At 34.5% G+C, this 23400-nt stretch overlaps 1 protein-coding gene across 2 annotated transcripts in view; it reads left to right on the top strand.

Annotated features, from left to right (window-relative positions):
* LOC145678827 (peroxidase-like) overlaps positions 1 to 23400 on the top strand; it is a 156174-nt gene that overhangs the window by 70862 nt on the left and 61912 nt on the right. For both annotated transcript variants that reach the window (XM_081749373.1, XM_081749374.1), the window contains exons 10-12: positions 4160 to 4319; positions 12230 to 12400; positions 13620 to 13818. In XM_081749373.1, the coding sequence (XP_081605499.1) occupies positions 4160 to 4319; positions 12230 to 12400; positions 13620 to 13818 (530 nt within the window). The remainder of the gene's footprint in view (positions 1 to 4159; positions 4320 to 12229; positions 12401 to 13619; positions 13819 to 23400) is intronic.

A 23400-nucleotide genomic window follows, 5' to 3' on the forward strand; every position in this document is an offset into this window, starting at 1 on the left:
TTGTACTTTAATTTTCAATTTTAATATTGTTTGTCAATAAGAAAGAGTACAAACAGGAAGAAGATACATAATTTTAAGTTTAAAAAAATCATTTTAAAATGATTTTAAAAAAAAATATTCACGTATAATCTTATCTGCAAATTTGTTCTGTGAGCTTAAGACAACTTACATAATTAGATTTCTTATTATGTAAATCTTACATAAACAGATTTTTATCTTTTGACCAAATTCCGACCTAAACATGAACCCAGATTTCTGAATCGAGCTTTTAAGAGCACGTGGACATACGTCATAGTAGCACGGACACTTGGGATAACAACCTAAACAAAAATCATGACAATTCCGAAACGACAATAAGTTGACTAGATTTTGTGTTGGTCATCGTCTCCATATATCACTCTAGGATTAAAATTACATCTTCACTTAAAACCAGTGTTTACTGTCATTGATACAAAATAGATTGGCGATTGTTTTTATATAAAGTTCAAACTTTGTTGAAATATATTTTTGTGGAAGTAAACTAACTCACCAGCTGTTGAAACTCGAGTTAAATTTGTGCTTCTCAGTAACCAAGTCTTTGAGACGTTTGCAACGATTGCGAAATATCAGGTATGAGTGTAATAGTAATCTTATTCCATATGTTTTACATTACATATACACTACCACTGAAAAGTTTTCGAACACCAGATTTTTGTAAGAATCTATCGTGATCCTATTATTTTGGCACGAGAACTTTACCGCCCTTCACCAGATATACCAATACCTAAAGCATAGAATTTGACGAGAAAATGAAATGAAATCTTTCAGTTTTACGTCCCACGCTTTATGCCTGTTAGGCTAAAGGAGACGCTGATTATGAGAAATGAATGAAATGGTGGAATGAAGAAAGTGGGAGGAAACGGGAGAACCCCGAGAAAATACACGAGCACGGTGTTCGTTCACCACAAGGTCCACACGACGCAAGCTGGGATCGAACCAGTGACCCCAAGCACCGGAGGTGAACGCTCTACCACTGAGCCACCGCGCCCCACAGAATTTGACGAGAGTTGAATCGAGGTCTCAGAGGTAGTGCAGATAGTATATCAAATTATAATTCTTAATTCTGAGGCCAAAAAAAGACATTTCATATAGATATCGCATAAAATAAACAAAACTGTTCAAGGCGAGGAAACAAATTAGTTTTGTTGAACGATATGAATACAGTGGGGAAATTCAGTGACATAAATTTGAAAGACAAATCAGTTTTCCAAATTTTGCAGTTCTCTATACCTTACAGATATGCTGTCTTTTTAAAAAAAAAAAAAAATCTTAAAACGCCATTCTTTGAAAAATGTTTCCGACGATCAATATACAACCTCGTATATTGAAGTGTGTATGTAATGCTCGTCGTTACTATTTCAACGAGCAACAATAGAGCATATACGAAACCATCGTAAGCACTTTTCAAAGTATGGTATTTTTGGCGTTTTAAACGCAGGGGTGTCATTTAGGGGGGGGCAGGGAGGGGCATTTGCCTCCCCGAGTTTGAGATGTATATAGATTTTATCAATAGAATAGTAGTAAATCAGTGAGAAACGCGAAAGTTTACTAATATCAAGGGGTCTTGCCCTCCCCAAGCAAAATCTAAAATGACGCTCCTGTTTAAACGTTTGCATATCAACAAGTTATAAAGAACTGGAAAACTTGGAAAACAACTTTCTCTCTCAAATTTTTTTCCACTGCATTGACGCTCTATGTCTACATTTTCCAAACAAAATTAATATCTTGCCACGCCTTCCACACTCTTGTTTATACTATGTAATATCTAGCCCTATATCAAATTGTCTTTTTTGGTTTCAACTTTAAGAATTATAATTTGGCATATCATCTCTGCAGTACCTCTCAAACCACGGTTAAGCTGCCATGAAATTTGGTGCTATAGGCAGGAGTACATGTGATGCAGGACGGTAAAGTTCTCCTGCCAAAATAATAGGATCACAGTAGATGCTTACAAAAAATCCGGGGTGTTTACAAAACTTTTGAGTGGTAGTGTATATTTCATAGTCAAAATTTAAAGCCATAATAATCAGTCACTAATTAAAACTTGCGCCTTTTCATTTCTGCCTAGAAATGCTCTAATTTTAAATGTTTACTATCTAGAGTATAATAAAATAATTGGTTGTTACAAGTAGTAAAGCCTCTCGCAAAAGAACCCAAAGCGGGTTTTTTTATTATTATTTTTAACAAATAGCATAGTCACATTGTGCAAAACACGCATTTGGGTTACGTCTTTGTAACGATCCTAGCTCATAATCATCCTTTTGAATAAAGTAAATTTGCTTATAACAATATAAAAAAAATATATGATAATGGTATGATTTGTAAGTTAAGTTAAATTTTAGTACATGTTAATAATATTTTGTTTTTTATAAGGTATTGGTTCATATTTTATATTCAAAGGGTTATTTCTAAGTTCGAGTTCTATATATGTTATTCATATAATTTTAGTAACATTATTTGGTAAATGGTATGATTTTTAAGCAAGTATTAAGAAAATAAAATGGAACAATAGATGGCAGAACGAAAAAATAGTAAAAATAAGTTATTGTATGATGATATGTTTTACCAAAACGCACACAGCTCTAATACCACATTAAGGTGGAGTTTTGAATTTTCGTATTCACTCTTTTTTTTTTTTCTTTCTTTCTTAAAATGACAAGTCATTAAAGCTCGTATGGATCTAAGTCCTATCTCTCTCATAATAGAACAACCAACACAGAAAACAGAACAAAAGATTCGTTGCATCACATTTACAAACCCAATCATAATTACCATTGACAGAAATATTAAGCTTCCTTGTAACTTCTCTGCCTTTACATTTATTGACTTGATGAAGTCTAAGATTAGCTTTAGCCAATCATTATTTTTGATTTATACTTATTCTTCTAGAGTTGAACAAGGGATTTTTCTTTTTCAAGATATTGAACACGATTTATATCACATTTTGCTACGAACTTCAATAGCAACAAGAAAACTACCTAAAAATTCCCACTCAGCTTTCCAGTAAACACAAAACAGAAATTGTTGTCACAAAACTAATTAAAAATAATCATGACGTGAGTGTCAAATGCAAACGCACTCTAATACTCAGACACCTGGCAAAACTGACTCCAGAAAACCTTGCAGGTGAACGAACCTTCATGCTTCTCCAACGTAATACAATCGCGTATGTGCCAGAGCCTTTGCACAAGTCCGTAGATGCGAATAGCTTTCATTGAAACTTATTGGCTCACTTCTTGTCTTTGTCCCACACTCAAATCTCGGAAAGCTTGTGGTCCCTGGTTCGATCCACCAGCTTGCGCCGTGTGGACTTGGTGGTGGACAAACACCGTGCTCCTGGGTTTTCTCGGGGTTTTCCCGTTTCCTACCAGTTTCTTCATTCCACCAATTCACTCATCTCTCATCATCACCGTCTCTTTTAGCCTAACCGGCATATGCGTGGGACGTAAAACAAAGATTTCTTTTTTTTTATCATTTCAAATCTCGGAAAGTGCAACTCCCACTACATAGAAGATCGAGATGGGAAAAAATTCTGGGTGTGTACCTGATGTGAAATAATATTGACTCACATTGCATATGTAATATACGGCATGTATACCGAAGAACGGAGCCTCTTTCAATAATCCAGGGAGGCGCGATTGCCCTCCGCTGCGGACACCATGTCTCTGATCGTACTCAATATACATTACTAGTATTTTTACAATGCAACTTTTCAACCTTATGTATTGAAATCTCCCTACGGAATATTCTGAAATTACCGCTTTAGAGTTGATTCACACACTTCTATATAGTAGGCCTTTCTAGGGCTCTCGTATTCGCTACCCAATGCACCAAAGTTTTTTTCAGATCTCTTTTCGTCGTCACTGATCGAGATTTAAACCCAGTTCCCCCTAATTGCAAAACAAAAAATATTAGTCTATGATATACGCATGAGAAGACATTTTTTTCTGTCGTTTAAATTGTGTCCCCTTCAGTTAAGCACATACAAAAAATAGCAACTGTCGCAAAACAGCCTTGCACGAAGACAAAAACTGCTGTAGTTGTATTCTCTTACTTTTTAAACTCACTTCAAACACTGTAAATCTCTTATATGTTAATTTATTGATGTATATCTTATTAGGGTTGGAGATCTAAATGGCACTGTGTACAACACCACAACTCCTTCTAACAACAATACTCACGGCCATGTTGTTGTTGAGGTAGAGGAAAATCTTGACTCATTGCTGCAAACAATGGTGACAGAGAATAGCCAATCAGTAGACAGATATTTCTCAGATCAGGTAAGATAAAGTTAAGTAATTAATGGTGCAGTAGACTCTCTCTTAACTGATCGCCATGATATCGTTTCCTGGTCGCTTAACAAGAGTTGATTAAAACAGAAATCACCATTTCACGGCCCCTAAATTGTATAGCATCTCTGTAATGGTATTAAAAAGACTTACGGCATTAAAATAACTTTAGGTATCTAAAATTAAAAGTTTCGACCACAAACTGCTCCAGTAACACCCAATTGAATTTGACATACTAGACTGTAACACAAACTTCGCATTTATTTACGGTGCATATAAATTGATTGAAGAAAAACCCCGAAACTAAAAGTACAATTGATCCTATAATACTGAAGTACAGTATTGTGCTCTATTATTGTCATATGTTTTTATTATTGTTGTAGAGCACCACGCATGACTGATAACAAAAGTGGCTATGTAGAGCACCACGCGTGATTGATAAGGAAATGACTGTTGTAGAGCACCACAGGTGACTGATAACGAAAATGACTTTCGTAGAGCACGATACGTGGCTGATAACGAAAATTACTGTTATAGAGCACCACACGTGGTTGGTAACGGAAAGGACTTGTATTGCACCACACGTTACTGATAACGAAAATGGCAGTTATAGAGCACCACACGTGGCTGATTACGAAAATGACTTTTGTAGAGCACGATACGTGGCTGATAACGAAAATGACTGTTGTAGAGCACCACTCGTGGCTGATAACGTAAATGACTGTTGTAGAGCACGATACGTGGCTGATAACGAAAATGACTGTTGTAGAGCACCACTCGTGGCTGATAACGTAAATGACTGTTGTAGAGCACCATGCGTGGCTGATAACGAAAATGACTTACTTCTTCGACGATGGGCAGTTAAGAAAAAGTCCACTGTAAGTTAAAGTTACAGTCAGGTGAAAGATGGGATAAGTTAAAAAACAGAGACAAAATTGAGATTGTATAATAAAAGTATGTAAAGTTATGTGAGATCTTTAATACAGAAATCACATCCTGAAAAATGAGACATATAAACGCTTATAATAAAAGAATAACAACCTACAGTACATCATAAACTTCATTCTTTCCGAAATCTACTCTAAAAGGGTAAGATAGATTTACGAATTACACAAATAAATAGCTAAATTGGTATTCTGTACAGGAATGGATAGACAAAGCAAAAGTATTGCCTGACCACAGGAATCTTCCATAACTTCATTTGCATTACCTAATTCACTATAAAGAATATTTCATGGTTTCACTTAACAAATTGAATCCACTAGGAATCACTCATTACTTCATTTGAATTCCCTATGATTCAGTACAAAAAATATGTTATGTTCCGTTTGAATTATAATTACCTAACAATTTGAATTACCTAACAGTTTGAGTTGATTTTGAGTTTAACGTCCCATTCAGCAGCGAGACTATATGAGACGTGAACCTACTGATTAACCCACATGAGCTCCCGCCGGGAATCGAACCCTGCCTAAAAATTTGAATCCTCTAGGAATCTTTCATTGCTTCATTTGAATTACATATGATTCAGTACCTAAAAAGTATAATGTTTCATTTGAATTACCTAACAATTTGAATCCTCTAGGAATCTTTCATTGCTTCATTTGAAATATCCAGTTTTAGTTTACTATTTGAATAGTTTGTTTTAATTCATCATAGGAATCTCTCATGGTCCTGTTTGAATTGGACCAGAAGTGTTCTGTGGTTCTATATGAATTGTTTTAACTATGTTAATTCACCGTAGGAGGAATTTGTTTCTTTGAAATATCTGAATTGTAACTCGCCGTAAATATACTGGTATTCAAGTTTAACGATAATTTTAGTTCACGAACGGAAGTTTTTGTGATCTCATTTAAATTACCTGACGATTTTAACCTATCGTAGGAGACTGATGATTCAATAAAGATCTCCATTTTTTAAAAAATAACAGAACAGAATTCTGTATACAGGGTATAACATTTATTTACATTTATCTTTTGCGTTCTCTCTGACAAGAATGTAGGTTCTTAACGCACACTTTATGTGAAGAATGTTATCTTGTATACATATCACCATCTGTGAAATGAGTTTATAATCTGACATCAAGTTGTGTGAGTGGTATCCCTAATCTTCAATGGGTTCCTCTCTTCATTTCCAGTTTCCTAAATACTCTTTTAGTATATTATAGAGAAAAAAAGTTATTAGTTTATTCCTGCTGTGATTGCTTAGTGATTATATAATTACGTTAGGTTAGTAGGTTAGGACTTATCATCAGATAATTTTCCTTCATACACAGGGGTGCCCACAAGGGGGGGGGGGCTATGACGCAAACTGCGTCATTGAAATATTGGGGGGGGGGGGTAAAAATCTATATAAATGTGTTTGAGAGGGTGTAAAAATTAATCGAAAAGATTTTTTTCATGGAAGAACACCTATGGATAGACAATTGCGGGGGGTGCGTCATGGACATAAGGGGGGGCACCACTGTCATACATATATATACATATATATACATATATATATATATATATATATACATATATATACATATATATATATATATATATATATATATATATATATATATATATATATATATATATATATATATATATATATTCACCTATTTGCTTCTGTACTTCAATGAAATTGTAGACTTCCAATTCCTAATTAGCTTTCAATAGCTATAAAGCATGACAGTAAACGGATTTGGGGTTGACTGTTTGTGGGGCATACATACAGTGGCGGATCTAGCCCGGGGCCGGAGGGGCCTAAGGCCCCCCTCCAATTTTTAAGTAATAAAAAGTAATTTAAGCTATTATTTATATACGCATTTTCTAAACTTAATAGTAAACTCATGATATACCTACCATAGTCTGGGCTCTGGCGTCCCCCCCCCCCCTCAGTTTTTACTTTCTAGATCCGACATAGCTTACAGATACGTAGCGGTAAGCAGGCGCGCACCCGGAAATTTTTGTTCGGAAGGGTCCAAGTTTCGGAGGTGGGGGCCATTCCAATACTACAAGCCACTACGTCTATGTAGTATTGAACGGGTATTATTCTGCACCCGAAAAGATAAGTGATTGTAAAATACTTCCACCTATATTTTCAGGGAAAAAAAGAACTAGATAAATTTTATAAGAGAAAGAGAAGAGTACAGAGTACATAAAGTGTAAAATGAAATTTTCATGCTACATCAGTCATTTCCCTGTTAAACAAGTGTGGTTTTATTGAGAAAATATACAAATTTATGTTGTGTTAGGATTTTTTTGGGGGGGGGAATCTAGTCCCGGTGTACCCCCACTGTGTGTACGCCCTTGCCAGTAAACCTGCAAGGCATGCTGAAATATAGGTGTTCAGAGTTTCTTTACGCTCGTTTATGAAAACCGATAGCTGTAATTATTAGAAATATAAATATATTGGATATTTTTGTTCAAGGGCGTACGGAAGGGGTGGATTCTGAAGATCTAGATCCCCTCGCCCCGAAATCCCGACTGTTCTGTAAATTTAGTTAAATTTTAGGGATGATTATACAAATTTGAATATATTTATTCTCCTATAGAATTTTGGACTAAGCCGATAGCCTCCCGATATAAATGTCTTTGTATGTGTCTGCTTATTATGCCCTCTTGTTTTCTAGCCTATTGATTTGTAAGGAGATTTTTTTTTCCCTTTCGAAATGAGAGGAAATTTTATTGGTTTGATTTTACTACCTCAAATTATTTTACTTCCAATTTTTTTAAAAATGTTTCTTACTTTCCCATAATGTATTTGTATTACACAATGCATTCGCAGATTTTAATTAAGGAGAGATTAGAAGCTCCCAAGTTCATACCATTTCAGGTTTTTGTGTACATACTAGTGCCGTGCCGTGGGGGATGGGGAACGAGCAGGCGACGGTCCCGGGTGCCGAAGTAAGGAGGGCGCAAATTCGGGAGAAAAGAAGAAAGGGAGAGAAAACATTATTTTAAATATTACTAGTATGTACTTAAATCCTCTCCCTGCTTAGAAAGTGGTCCTATATTGTTACTCATGTTAGGAAAATGCATGTGCACATATTTAAAATGGAAGGGGAAAAGTTATAAAAGTGCTCAAAATCACGGAAAAGCAATGTTTATTTTTGAAAATTTTAACACGCTTTGCGCCAACCATGGTGGCGCTTCGCGGCTGGTCTGTCGACCTCACTCTAATGTACGAGGCCGGCGTTGTAGACTTTCGCCCCGGGCACTGATTTTCCACGGCGCGACACATACATATCTTAATATGGTGAGTGGTTATTTTTGCATATTATCATGCTCAGAGAGAGAGAGGAGAGGATTAAACTGGGAAGCCCCTTTCCGTACGCCACTGGCGTTTGTATACACAGAAATAATAATAGTAACACGTTTCCACGGAACAGGTTTCCTAATAGGTTCACAGGTGGCAGGGATTCACAGTATAGAAATCGAAATACTGTTGCAGTTTACAATAGTCAAGAAAATACACAGAACTGTGGAGTACAATGTAATATAACGGAATTGTCAGATAGTCGTAATTTAAACTAGATCCGGCTGACGTGGAGTGAGTAGAAACCACGTCAACGTTAGATGCGCCCGAATCTTTTCCTGAAAATGGAACTAATCTTAAATGTTCACTCAAAGAAAAGACCAAAATGGTAATAGTGAACAATCCGATGGTGCTTTTACAGAATGTGATGCAATGCGTTGACTTAAATCATCTAGGTATGACATTGCAAAATTTTGAGAATCCATCAATGCTGCAATACAATACCTACCTGAACCAAATTAACCTTAATCGAAACCAAGTTCGAAGTATTCATGTGAGATTAAAGTGTGATTCCCATGTAAAAAGTAATGTTAAATTCACGTGTACCGGTAATGTAACCGAATCTAATCTTAGTAACAACAGTAATAGTAATCGTAATGCACTTAGGAAGTATGTAATCATTAGATCTAATTTGCCTCGAATTGGAATTCGTAGAAATTTCCTAGATGGCAAAAATTCTCGAAATAGAAAACAAAGAACTATAGATGTAAATAACACGCAAGATTGTATTCCGATTTATGATTTTCAATGCAACCTAAACGAATTCGTTGGTCATGTAACTTAAGCTAAAGTTACGGCGTTCGAGAAGACTATATTCAATTGATTTTTGTTTATTTTCACTGTAAATATCGTTATGATTTTATTTATTATTTGTACCTTATTTGAATTCTATTAAGGTAAAACTAAAGTTTTAACAAATGTTGGAACATATTTATGTATAAGACCAGTTAATCCTAAAGTTTTCGAATTAATGGACGTGAAGACTTATGGCGTCCTTCGAAATATACTATTTATAAAAGCAAATGGATGTAATTAGTTAAGACATTAGTTCCTTCGGAAGCTGTAACCAAAGTTAACATGAATGACATTTAATCTTTGGATTAACTCTTGATATGATAATTTCTTTATTTATGTTACTTCATGTTATGATGTTGGTTATCGTGTTTTGTTCTAGATATTGTCGATATTTCATTTATAAATTGCATTTTGTTTGAATATATAATATATTTGAGCCTTTCTCATTTAAGAGAACAATCATACAAATATCATAATAATATCCATTTCGCAATCTTCTTAGTTTTGCCCAAGAAAATGACATAGATTTTGTTAACTTCCAACTTGTAACACGTATCGATGGCCTCGAAAGGACTTTAAATTAAACAACTTTTATAATGTTATTTGAATGTACCTTCTATTATCGATGTTGAATTGCATAAAATGAAATTAATTATGAGAATTAAGATAAATATGAAAATAATATTGATATAAAAGTAAAATGTGATATATGATTGTATGAATTATAATTATCGCATATACGTGGGTCATTCGAAAACTCAAATAATCAACATGTGATATCCAACGGTCCAGGATTTCTTTTTTTTATTTTTAAACAAAAAAGATCCCATTTTCCGGGCGACATTATGTAACGGTATTGTGTAATTTTTATATCATAACTTGTATTTACGGGCAAAATGTGCTTTTAAAATATGCACAAGCTATTCAAAAAGGAAGAAGAAAAAAACATGAGTAATAGATGTATTTTTTTCTGTTATTATGATTGATGTTCTGTTGTGATAGTGATATGACATGTTTTGTAAGTCGTCATAGCAACGGAAAATAATATAATATAATATAATGTATAGAGAATCCATCTTGTGAAACTTACATGTACAATATTTAGAAGTGTGTAAATGTTTAACTTATTACGTACTACAATTTTTAAAAAAAAGGTAATATCGAAATGAAGTATTTAGATGGATTTTCATAAAACAGTAACCTAGAATATATAAATATACGGACTGTGGGCTATAACGACATATAAAATATGCAGAACAAGTATTAAGCTCATTACAAACGTGTTTTCCGTAGTAATACACATTTAGTGGTCGTTATAACATCAATAAACTCTCATAGACGGTAAAAATGATCACGTACTGTGAGTTTCAATTTCGTTCTAGATGCCAATTGCTGGAATTTGTTTGTTTCAATAGTAAACAATGAGATATGGGTAGCTATGTCATTACCGTTACTTGTTAAGATGTTAACCGTTAAAGTCGCCGTTACCCGTTAAGATATTAACGGATTGGTCCCATTAACGAGTTCGTCCGAGATAGTCACCCTAGTTATCTATTGCAAAAAGACAGAATTTAAAAAATATTTTCCGTTCAATAATTATATGTGGAGTAACGGATGGACTAACGGATGTATTAGCAATACAATATTCCGTTACCCGTTAAGGCGTTAACCGTTAAAAGTCACCGTTACCCCGTTTGATTGACTACATTAACGAGCTTTGTCGAGATAATCGTTCTACCTGTATATTATGATAAACGAAATTTAAAAAAAGTGCTTCCGTTTAAGAGTTGTATAGAGTAACAGTTGCATTACCAATACAATATTACCGTTACCCGTTAAGATGTTAACGCTTGACTCCATTAACTTGTTCGACTATAGTTATCTATTGCAAAAACAAAAAAAAATAAAGTTCGCTTCCATTCAAAAGTTATTGTGTAGAGTAACGAAAGGACTGATGGATGTATTAGCATTACAATATTAAAAGCTCGACTTGTGTGATCCTAATATTTCTTGCAGTAGCATTTTATTAACAAGCTACTAAACATTACACACAAAATTAAGGTAAATGCTCTTTATAATCAACAGCATTACATCAGTTAGACTTCCAGCATACCGTAATCAAAGCAGTGTTCGTTGATTCCCTTAGGAAAATTACCCTCGACTGACTTGAGTGTCCAGTTTCTATGACAGGAGTTATGTGATAAGACTAATTTAGGTATATTAAAGGAAGAGCCAACCATATTTGTTGTATTTATTTACTTTTTGCTTCTATTTTTTTAAAACTTTTTATTTCACTTTTTACAAAAAAATAAAAACAAATACACAAACACACGATACCAACAATGGACGTGCAAATTATGATACTTTGAAGAGAGAGAGAAACACATTCTCTCTCTCTCGCTCTTTCGCTCTCTTTCTCTCTCACTCTCCTTCATCAGCACGAGAATTTCCCTGGATTTTCACCTTTTATCGAGAAATTCTCTTTCCCACATAGTTACCTTCGAAATTTCCCTGGATTAGGAAAATTTCCATCAAACTACAAACACTGAATCCGAGACATGGATTTGTTTATGCATAAATATTAATCTTAGATTTTAAAAATGTCAGTAAGTGTCTAGGCTATCCCAAACCACTTACTCTTTCATTACAAGCATTTAGCCTTATTTTGTCATTTACTTTTTACCCTTTTCCTCCTTCAGATCTCCCGATGATTTCAACCACAATTGTGTTGATAGATTTGATTGTTTTTGATGCTAAATAAATTACACGTTTTAGTTAATTTATATTTTGTTTGGTTGTAGCTTACAAAGATGCTCTTCGGAGGTTCTGGATCGTATGGTTTTGATCTTGTAAGCCTTGACATCCAGAAGGGCCGAGATCATGGCTTACCAGGATACAACAAATTCAGACAACATTGTGGCTTACCCCTGGCAAGAAAATTTGAGGATCTAATGGATACGTTACCAAGATCAGTAAGTTAACAGAGAATTTATAATTTGAAACAAAAAGTCAGTACTTCTTAAAGTAGTGCTCAATGCTTTTTAGAATAATCTGAACATTCACAGACATTTTTCTAGAACTGTACGCAAAACAATTAGGTATTTCGACTTGATGTCAAGACCACAAACAGACAAAAGAAAATCACATATTTCAGTTAATTGTGCTTATAGGTAAAAGCGGAGTTTCTTGGAGAAAGATCAGTGAGATTCTGCTTATGGGTAAGAGTGGAGTTTCTTGGAGAGAGATCAGTGAGATTCTGCTTATGGGTAAGAGTGGAGTTTCTTGAAGAGAGATCAGTGATAAAGGTTTTTGATTCTGCTTATGGGTAAGAGTGGAGTTTCTTGGAGAGAGATCAGTGAAAGGTTTTTGATTGTGCTTATGGGTAAAAGTGGAGTTTCTTGGAGAGAGATTACTGAAAAAGGTTTTTGATTGTGCTTATGGATAAGAGTGAAGTTTCTTGGAGAGAGATTAGTGAAAAAAGTTTTTGATTGCGCTTATGGGTAAGAGTGGAGTTTCTTGGAGAGAGATCAGTGAGATTCTGCTTATGGGTAAGAGTGGAGTTTCTTGAAGAGAGATCAGTGGCAAAGGTTTATGAAGAGTATTATATATACATATAGGCATTGATTCAAATCATCAAATAATTGAAGATATACTAAAACAAAGAGTTCACAAACTCCAATCTTGAAAGCCAAAATAAATCTTGAGGAGAAGTGATGCATTCTAATCTAATTAAAAAGCTGTCTTGTTCATACAGTAATAAGTCTACAGTAATGACAAATTAATCTAATATGTTTAATTATATATACATTTATGTATATAGTGGCTTCAATGTTTATTTATTATGATTATTTGGGCTTTAATCTTGATCTAGTTGGAAATATTTAGTGTTTTAATCTTTGCCCACTGGGATTATAGTGAGTTTCTGATCTTTGTCGAATGAAATTGTTTTAATTTTTATCTTATTGATCTTTAACCGGTAACGCAGTAGGAAAATTTAATGTTCTGTTGTTGACATTTTCACAGACTTAGGTTCGATATCCGGTCTTTTACTGTTTTAATTTAAAGAATTAGTTTGTTTTAACCATTATCAAATCTCACCAACTGACAACATTACGTGGGACTACTCTAGGATTCCCGTCTCCCTGTGCTATTTAAAACATTACTTACCTATTTCTTTTAATTTGTGTTTAGGTTGTGAAGAAATTGAAAAGTCTGTACCGGAATGTGAACGATGTGGATCTTCTGATTGGTGGTATTTCTGAAAAACCTGTAAAAGGAAGCCTTCTTGGTCCAACGTTCCGGTGCATCGTTGGTGAACAATTCGTCAGGCTTAGACTGGGCGACAGATACTTCTACGATCTTGGAAATCAGCCACATTCTTTCTCTGAAGGTATGCTAACATTTTACTTTTAACGCAATAGTGATTTCTTGTGTTAGAACTATCGTTAAGCAGCATTTTTAAAAAATACATAAAACATTGCTTTTGACTTACACATGTTGCTATTCTCTGTACCATGAGTAATGTTACCCACGAGATAAGACGAGATATAAGGTTTACTCGTCTCGTCTTTCGAAGAATTCTTTCTCGTCTCGTCTGATTCTAGAAGATTTTTTTCTTCTTGTCTCGATTCTAGAAGAATTGTTTCTCATCTTGTCTCGATTCTTGAAGAATTCTTTCTCGTCTCAATTTTTGAAGAATTATTTTTCGTCTCGCCTCGATTCTCAAAAAATCCTTTCTCGTCCCTCTCGATTCTCAAAGAATTCTTTGTAGTCTCGTCTCAGTTCTCAAATAATTCTTTCTTGTCTCGTCTCGATTCTCAAATAATTCTTTCTCGTCTCGACTCTCAAATAATTCTTTCTCGTCTCGTCTCGAAGAATTTTTCTCGGTGCTCGAAGAATTCTTTCTCATATTTCCTCGATTACGGGAAATCTTGTCGTGTCTCGTTGTATAAATTTATGTACAAAAGTTATGGCTTGATATTTTTCTTAATTTGATCTAGAAGTTATCTGAATCCTTTTCCGTGACGAAAGTACCTTGAAAGGTGTGCTATAACAACATTTAAATCATACGTACTTAGTAATGAAGTGTATTGTGTAATAACATGCGTGCCTTTAAACGATAATAATTTATATGTACAATCACGTTTCACATGTAGGTTTTATTTACTGTGATTTATGTAACACGAAAACAGTGTGCCGTCAGACATGGATGAACTAGTGTTGCTAACTAGTATTTTCGCCCCGTCTCGAAAACCAGGCTAGAATTGTCATGCTTTCCTTTCGTGTCGAATTTTAAAAAAGTATTTCTTGTCTCATATCCGAGCCGTGAATTGAGACAAGGTTACATCATGCCGCTACAACATGTCTGATATCTAACAGTCTTCCGTATATTATATACATATACGTATGTTACATACGTCCATCTGTAGGTGAGATCCTTACCGCATATATATATATATATTAGTTCTATATATATTATGTATATATATATTAGTTCTTTCTTTCATACGGAAAATAAGTATAGATGGAGCACTTATGAGGAAAATATTATAAAACGTACGTTTCCAGTTATACATTTGCTGTAATATGTTACATTGGGTTGTACGTTAAGTCCAAAAACTACAGGATTTCCGCCCGTAAACCTACGTTTTTACGTACGCCACATTTGTTTTCTTTCTCAGTGTAGTAAGGAGACATATGAGGAAAAGATCTTTAGGTAGGTCATTACAAAGATATATGATTAAGATATTTTTAAAAAGAACGACCTGAGTGAAATGCTTAAGAAGCAGTTCTCACGGCATTCACTTGCAATATTAAAGGATGCAACAGCGAACTTATGTTTCAGCTGCGATAAACTATCGGTTTTTGCTTACTCTCACAAACCAGTTGGACCATAGGGACAAGAATCTTAAATCAGAATAATATTGGTCAAATTATAATATGTAGCCACATTTCTTTTTACATCATATATTGTTTGGTCATTGTTTGCGGTACTAAGATTTCTATCTTATCATTACTCTATACCATGAATTAGGTGATATTTCTTCCTACAACTGTCAAGTCTGCGATAAAAAAAAAAAAATAATAATAATAAAAAATAAAAAAACAGCTTTTGCACAGGATTGCCAATTTAGCTTATTTCAAGCTAAGTGTAGCTTATTTCGAAGATACTCAATAACAGCGACGAAATAGTTTACAATTTAGCTTATTTAACACTTTCTTTCTTTAGATTTCTAAAGTATACTATGCATAAATATCGAGTCTTATTGAAAGAAGATGTTAGCGATTCTTAAACTGTGGTCCGCGGACCCCTGGGTAGGACTGTAGTCGAGTATTGTATACATTCTGCTGAGTGGCGAATTTAGGATTTTGTTTTGGTGGGGCTATGCACAACACGTGAATAAGCCCTTATATTTTTCCTTTTGGGCGCCGACAAATTTTAATGAACTTAATATATTTCTTTTATTTAATATTTGTACAATGACAAATCCTGTGCTACTCATTCCGCCCTCTTGACTTTCTTTAGTTCAAACATTTACCTTTCTTTGTAACTAACCGATGTAAATATTCCTTTGCTATAATAACTAAAGTCCCGTTATGTTGATATCCGTGCAAGTTGGTGTGGAACACCAGTTTCACTTACCAGCTCCTCTTAGTTTTGGTGCTACGGACGACGACCGACATGAATCACAACTAACAACAGTCGAAAGTGTGATAGGAGAAACGAAAGAAAGCAAAAACTAAGGAAAGAAACAGAAGAGTAGAATGGAAGAAAGAAAAAAAGAAAAAAAGACCATAGTTCTTACATGGAATGAAATTTGACAAATATAGTACTATTTCTGAACAAAGACCATAAGAAAATGGAAAGTGAATGAAATTCTTAGAAACGGTAACAAGGATTATTGTTGTACGTGAATGCGAAAAACTAACAAATTTATTTCGAAGGGGGGAACTTGAGCCTGATAACCCCCTAAATACGCCACTGATTCTGCTTAATCTAAGTCATTAGAGTATACTGTAAAATTTTGTCGTATATACTATACATTGTAAAGCCCATGTCAGTTGTTTGCAAACACAACCATGTGGGATATTGCAATACTTTGTGGTTCAAGGCATAATAATTGCTTCGGTTAGATTTATTTATTTAATCGGATCATAATCCAGTGATAAAGTGACTATTTTACTTTATTTTCTATTCTATTCTTATCCACTATTCAAGTATACTGATCATGCTATTTATCAACTTTGTCTCTGAACAAGTTCGAGTTCTTTTGAGCAGTGAATATCATTACAAAAGATATTCTTATTTCCACTCGATTCCTCACTACAAATTTTCTTAATACTTTCGGGCGCCATTTTCTCTGTTCTTTCTCGCAATGGGTTGACTCGGTTGCTTCTGCTTGCTAGGAAAGAGAAAAATCGAATTTTTAATATAAAAACCGGAAACCGTCATTTCGATGTTCTTCAAACCTTGATTCGGATTTTCAGCAAAACCAGTTTTGATAGAAGACTGAACTGGTTTTAAAATCCGAAACCGGTTTTGTTACAAAAATCGAACCGTTTTTCAAAGAAACCTCGTTTTTTGTGCTACCATTACTACATACCTACACCCATCTACATTATTAATGGAATGATTTATCTAAGGAGGAGCATCAAGAAAATACCTAAAGCGCTTTTAGAGTATAAAACAATATCTCTCTCTACTTTGTTATGGAGATGTTACAAGCTTCGTCGTCAGTAGATGTCTGCTGACTTTGAAAGACAAATAGCATACGTCAAATTTTGTGTTAACTTCAGTAATCATTTCAATGTGACCAACCAGGCAAAATATTTCTTACTAACCTAGGCAGAAAAAAAAGTACTAGATCTGGGGGAAAAGTACTAAAATTTTATCTGCTCCCGTTTCACCCTATTTATGACATTTTACGATATTAATATCTAATTATTAGGTTTCCGGCAGCTCCCCCTTCCCTTTGGGATGGCGGAGTGACCCCCACATTCTTGAAAGAGCCCCCAACTTTATTTTTTTACAGTCAAAATTCGATACAAACCGTGCATCCACTTACACCTTCCCAATTTTCACTTTACATTCCCTAACTAAAAATCCTGGCGGAATAAGTGCTTAATTGTCGTATTAAAACTCACTATAAAACAGGGGAGTCATTTAGGGAGGGCAGTAGGGGCAATCCATCCCCCCCCCCAAAGAGTTTGAGGAATACATATACTTTAGTCGATTATCTACTAATATACTAATACAAAACGTGAAAGTCTTAAGTTAATGGTGCTCTTGCCCCCCCAAGCAAATTCTGAAATGACGCCCCTGCTATAAAACCACTAATGTAACACAAGTATTACAAAGGATTATAGAGGATGTCGGGAGAAAACAAGAAATGTCATAAAGTGGAGTTATTGAGAAAGTCGAGTTTTAATTCGTTAATAGTCTACTATTTAAACGGATCACTAAATATGTACTATTGTTTACTGTGGTCATTTATTAGTCTTAACCCTTCGTTCTTTGGCACTTTTGTACTTCCTATTTTCCCCAATACAATGAACTATAAGTTACAGCAAAAAATCGATAGAAATGGATCTGTTTTCTCCCAACACCCTTAACAATGAAATTTTCGTACATTGTCAAATGTTCATAAGATTCTTTTTTCTCTCCCAAATGTATTTATGAGAAAAGAAGAACAGGAGAAAAGTACTTGATTTGTTGGTGAACGTACTAGAACACTAAAATATTATAAAAGGTACTAGATCTAATACGAAAGTATTAGCGGTGGTCACACTGAATCATTTGTGACAATAGGTGAGATAAAGTATATTTTTTAAATGAACTTATTGTCATTAGAGGGTTCTCAATAATAATTATTCCTCTTGTTTGACCAAGTACGAACTTACAGAAACTATAAAGTGTGAAATTTATTTATTTTATAATTACCATTTAAATTTTCCGATACAACAATAACGAAATACTTTTACACGTTTATTACAATTGTAAAGGATTATGCACTATGCAAAGATGTTACAGTTAATTGTATATGCTTAGAGAAGTAATAAAGTCGTATTTGTTACACGGTAAAATACTTCAATAAGTGAAGTTTCCACCGTTCAACATGTCTTATTCCTAACGAGTGTGAAATTAGCAGGACCACTTTTGAAAGTTATAAATATTTGCATACCGTACATTTGTACTGCGTTTGTACCGGTTTGTATCGTAAAATTTTCGTTTGTACCGGTCTCAAATTCGAAAAAAGCGAAAAATAAAGTGGTCCTGCTGAGTTCACGTGAACATAGCAGGACCACTGATAAATTTCTACATACTTGAATATTTTTCTGCACGAATCGTTTGTACTGCGTTTGTACCGGATTGTATCGTAAAAATTTTCGTTCGTACCAGTCTCAAATTCGAAAAAATCGAAAAATAAAGTGGTCCTGCTGAGTTCACGTGAACATAGCAGGACCAGAATACAAATTTCTACAAATCTGAAGATTTTTCTGCAAGAATAGTTTGTTCTGTATTTGTACCGGATTGTACCGTAAAAGTTTTCGTTTGTACCAGTCTCAAATTCGAAAAAATCGAAAAATAAAGTGGTTCTACTAAGTTAGAGATAAGAGAGATTAGAGATAAGATATATCCTAAAATTTCGATAACCATACTTATAATTGTTGCAATACTCAACAATTATTGGCATTATATTGGCGTTAAAACGTGCGATCTGAAAATTATCGGTGCCGTACAAATGAGAGAACTGCAAGTTAATGTTTCTGTTCAGGATGGAAAGTAATAAAAGCTTTGTTTTAATATATTCAAAACAGTACTTTCACAGTTGATAAGGCAAATGCCGCCTTGTAAAATTTCCACATAGTTTTATAACAGAAAGCTAATTTGTATCTGGAGTTACATTGTCAACTTGTTCCCTGAACTTCTCACTGTCACAATAGAGAGCAGTAAATGCATGCAATAGAGAATCAGTAGCATATGTATTTTTGGTGCATATAGGACGACATTCCATACAGTTCCCTAAGGTACCTATCTAAGTGTTTATTATCTTGCTACTTATATCGAGTGTTAGATGTGAATTTATTTATTTATTGTGTATAAATCCTTTAGTTTATGGATATTGTTTGCACTTTTATGAAACACCCTATTAAGCATATTCGATGTAAAAACAGGTCTTACTTTTACAATATAAATAAAGGTTGTTTTGTGTTCTGTATCCATTGACTTTTTGTTAAATTATTATTGGAATAATTATATTTTTAAAATTTGAAGAAATTAGACAGTAGTCCTGCTATTCTCAAGTAAACTTAGCAGGACCACTTTATTTTCCGATTTTCTCCAATTTGAAACCGGTACAAACGAAAATTTTTACGGTACAAACCGGTACAAACGCAGTGCAACTATTTATAATTTTCAAAAGTGGTCCTGCTATTTTCACACTCGTTTATTTGTACAGGAAATACCAAGGACTACTTAGTTCCTTGTTTTCTTTGTTCAAGATTTTACAAAAAAAAAAAAAAAAAAAAAAAAAAAAAAAAAAAAAAGCAGTCAGCCCATATTTGCGTTAATCGTGAAGGACATACACAAGGGATAGGTCTTGGAGTCCTGAACTCACCGAAATCCCTCCTTTTCTGTAAATTTAGTCTAATTTTAGAAATAATTTTACACATTTTAATATAGTTTATTACGGATGGGCACGAGACGAGACAGAATTTTCCTGACAAAATTCGAGTCGAGAGACAGCTCTTCCAATAGAGAAATATAGGCTTATATTTTTTGAGTCGTCTTTTACAGCACGCTTTTGAGACGAGACATCCTCAAATCTTCCTTCGTGCACATCCCTATAATTTATCCTTATATTGAATTTAGACACCCAGAAATACATTCCTGCGTACGTGCCTGGTAATTATTAGCGTAACTAAGATATTCTGCATAAGGGGCCATAAACATTTTAGAACTTGAAATAATAATGTTTGTATTACCTTCTGAGCCCCCCCTCTCTCTCTCTCTCTCATACACACACACACACACACACACATATATATATATATATATATATATATATATATATATATATATATATATATATATATATATATATATATATATATATATATATATATATATATATATATATATATATATATGTGTGTGTGTGTGTGTGTGTTCCCGCATTCCTATCCTTGTTGGTACCTGCATATGGTTTAACACCTTACCAGTTGGGACCGGAAAAATTGTTGGGACATTTTCCGGTGCCAACAATTTTTAAGCCTACAGGGGCTTCGTGGCGACCCCCTGGGCCTCCTGGCCGAATTTCGGGAAGGTCCCAATAATTATAGAAAAATGTGAGAATCTGTGTAAATCGTGTGTATGCTCTGCCGAATTAGCTGCCTCCTGGTGGTCTCACACTTTAACTAAGAAACGGTGTGTAAATATGACGTACACCGCATCTATTGGCACTGCCCTGCTTACGGGATGGAGAAACGTAAGGGGAGTGGAAAGAGGAGGTGAGTCGTGCGGGGGAATAAACACACAAGTAAATTTGCACAGTACTTGTTGGTACCGATACAACCTTGAAATTTTCGTTTGCGCAGTCGCGTCAACTCCCAGTAGCCTGCCTGTCACATGACATAATTAAAGAGCAGAAAATGGGTTGAAATCAGGGGAGGTGTTGCTCACAATTGGAAAAACGTATATGCATATATTCACAACTCGTGCTTCCAGAAACGATGGGAACAGAAGCAAAGATTGTGATAAATGAACTGGAGTGGCTAGCGTAAAACACACACAGTGCATGATCTTATCGGGACACAATTATTGTTTCTATCTGCGTACGTAGTTCGACTTTCTGTTGCTCCAGATAACAAGGTCTGGGACCGATTAATCCATTTGAACAAGAGCGAAACAAATGTATGCTTAGAGGTACACTAGAATAGTCTAAGATTGAAGATTCACAAGCACATTTGCAAATCACAGATTCATACATATCTGCATAAAATATGTTCCAACTTTCACACTATTTTATTTCCTTCTTTTGTCAAATAAAACACGTTAGTTTAAACATAATAATATACTAAATATTTATTTTAACCTTTAACATATAAAAAACTCACAATCCTAGTTTACCAATATGTAGTATACATATTCATTAAATTAATTCAAACATATGGAGTGGGAAACACGTAAGATATCTGGATTGGCAAAGGACAGGCAGCGATCGCAGCCCGTGATTGTTGGTGGGAGTGATAGGGCTAACTCGTTATTCTGTGATGCTCAGTAGAATGGTAGTGGGCTTGTATCGAGTAAGTGGTCATAAAGTAAAATAAATTAACTCTAATTTCCAAAGAGGCCAAATTATTAATGTTCGGGTATGTGATGTAAGCCTAGTGAAAGTGGTAATTGGGCTCAGTGAGGCGCGATGAACATTTAGGTGACGGCCAAAGTTATGAAATTCTACAAAATTACGGGGAAACCACATTCTCGAAGAGGAACAATGGTTAAAAGAAAATCCTCGGTGACCGGTCTCACCTACAGCTGTTCGATATTTCGATATATCGATCGATAGATATTTTCAAATATCAAAACATTATAAGATCGATGTTTTTTAATATTTCAATATTTTAATATTTTTCAATATTTCTTTATTTTTCATTATTACCATATTACGATTCTTCGATTCTTTTGATACTTCAATATGCTCATGTTTCGCAGTATTTCGATATTTTCTATTTAACCTCTTCAATCCCAGGTATTTTTGTGTAATACAGTGAAACCTCTACTAACGGACACCTCTATAAAGCGGACACCTCCCATAACGGACATATTTTGTAATCCCCAAACACTGTAATAGGAAAAAACATATTGGCAAACCTCCGTAAAGCGGACACTCTCTAGTACGGACACGGACAGTCTTTCTTGTATTTTATAGGTATTATTTGCCTCTGTATTACGGACACTTTCTCTAGAAACAAGTTGGAAAGTGCAGTAAAAATACACTTTTAGTAATTCATACGTACAGTATGTCACCAAGAAAGAACATGAGGGTGTGACAACATTTTGCCTCTTCAACTGTCTGTTCAGCAACCCAGAGGAAGGGTCTCTGTTTCACAACACCCTTATATCCTTTGCTTGCATTCCACTCCCACCCAATCTGCTTCAGAAACAAAAATGATCGACAGTCGCCCACTGTTTGGAATGATACATCATTCTACTGTCCCGCTGGAATCCCTAACCAAACAAAAGAGAAGTTGGGTATTTTTGACCACGGGTACGCATATTGTCTTTTTAAAAGAGTCATTGTTGGACTGCAATTAACTCACAAATTAAAGCAACACACCGAAAACGTAGTAAGTAGCGATAAGTGTAAAGTGCAGAGAACTATAACATCTTATTCCCATGTTGTGCCTCGAGTTGGATGGCGCAAGATAATGTAGGTAACATTTTGGTAATATTCATAAATACGTGATTTATGCAAAAATATTTTTTTCTAATTGCATATTACCTTGTTTATTAATTTACGTAAGATTATATTGAAACCTCTGTAAGGCGGACACCTCTCTATAGCGGACAATTTTTGATTCCCCACGGCTGTCCGCTTTAGAGAGGTTTCACTGTAGTAGCAAAAGCAAATTTGTATATTTTTAAATTGGAGTGCTATAAAACATACAAAAGACGTTTTGTAAGAAGAGAGTACCGATGTATATTTATGTTTATAACCCGAAGCTGGATAATAGAAAAAAAATAAAGAAAATCTGTGAATTTCAGCATATTCATTATCTAGTGCACTATGTATATTAGAGTTTTTCAACTATCAAAATACGAGCACATTATGTCAAAGGTGTCTACCAAAGGCGGCTCCTAAAGTAAATTATGACAGTAAAAACTAAAGTGGTAATGCTTCAAACAAACAGACGTAAACTTTTCTCGGGTTCTTACTGTTGAGAACAAAAATAAGAACAGTAAGCAACA

The sequence above is a fragment of the Thermobia domestica genome, chromosome 2, assembly GCF_964235325.1.
Source record: "Thermobia domestica chromosome 2, izTheDome1.hap1.1, whole genome shotgun sequence".
Lineage (NCBI taxonomy): Eukaryota > Metazoa > Arthropoda > Insecta > Zygentoma > Lepismatidae > Thermobia > Thermobia domestica.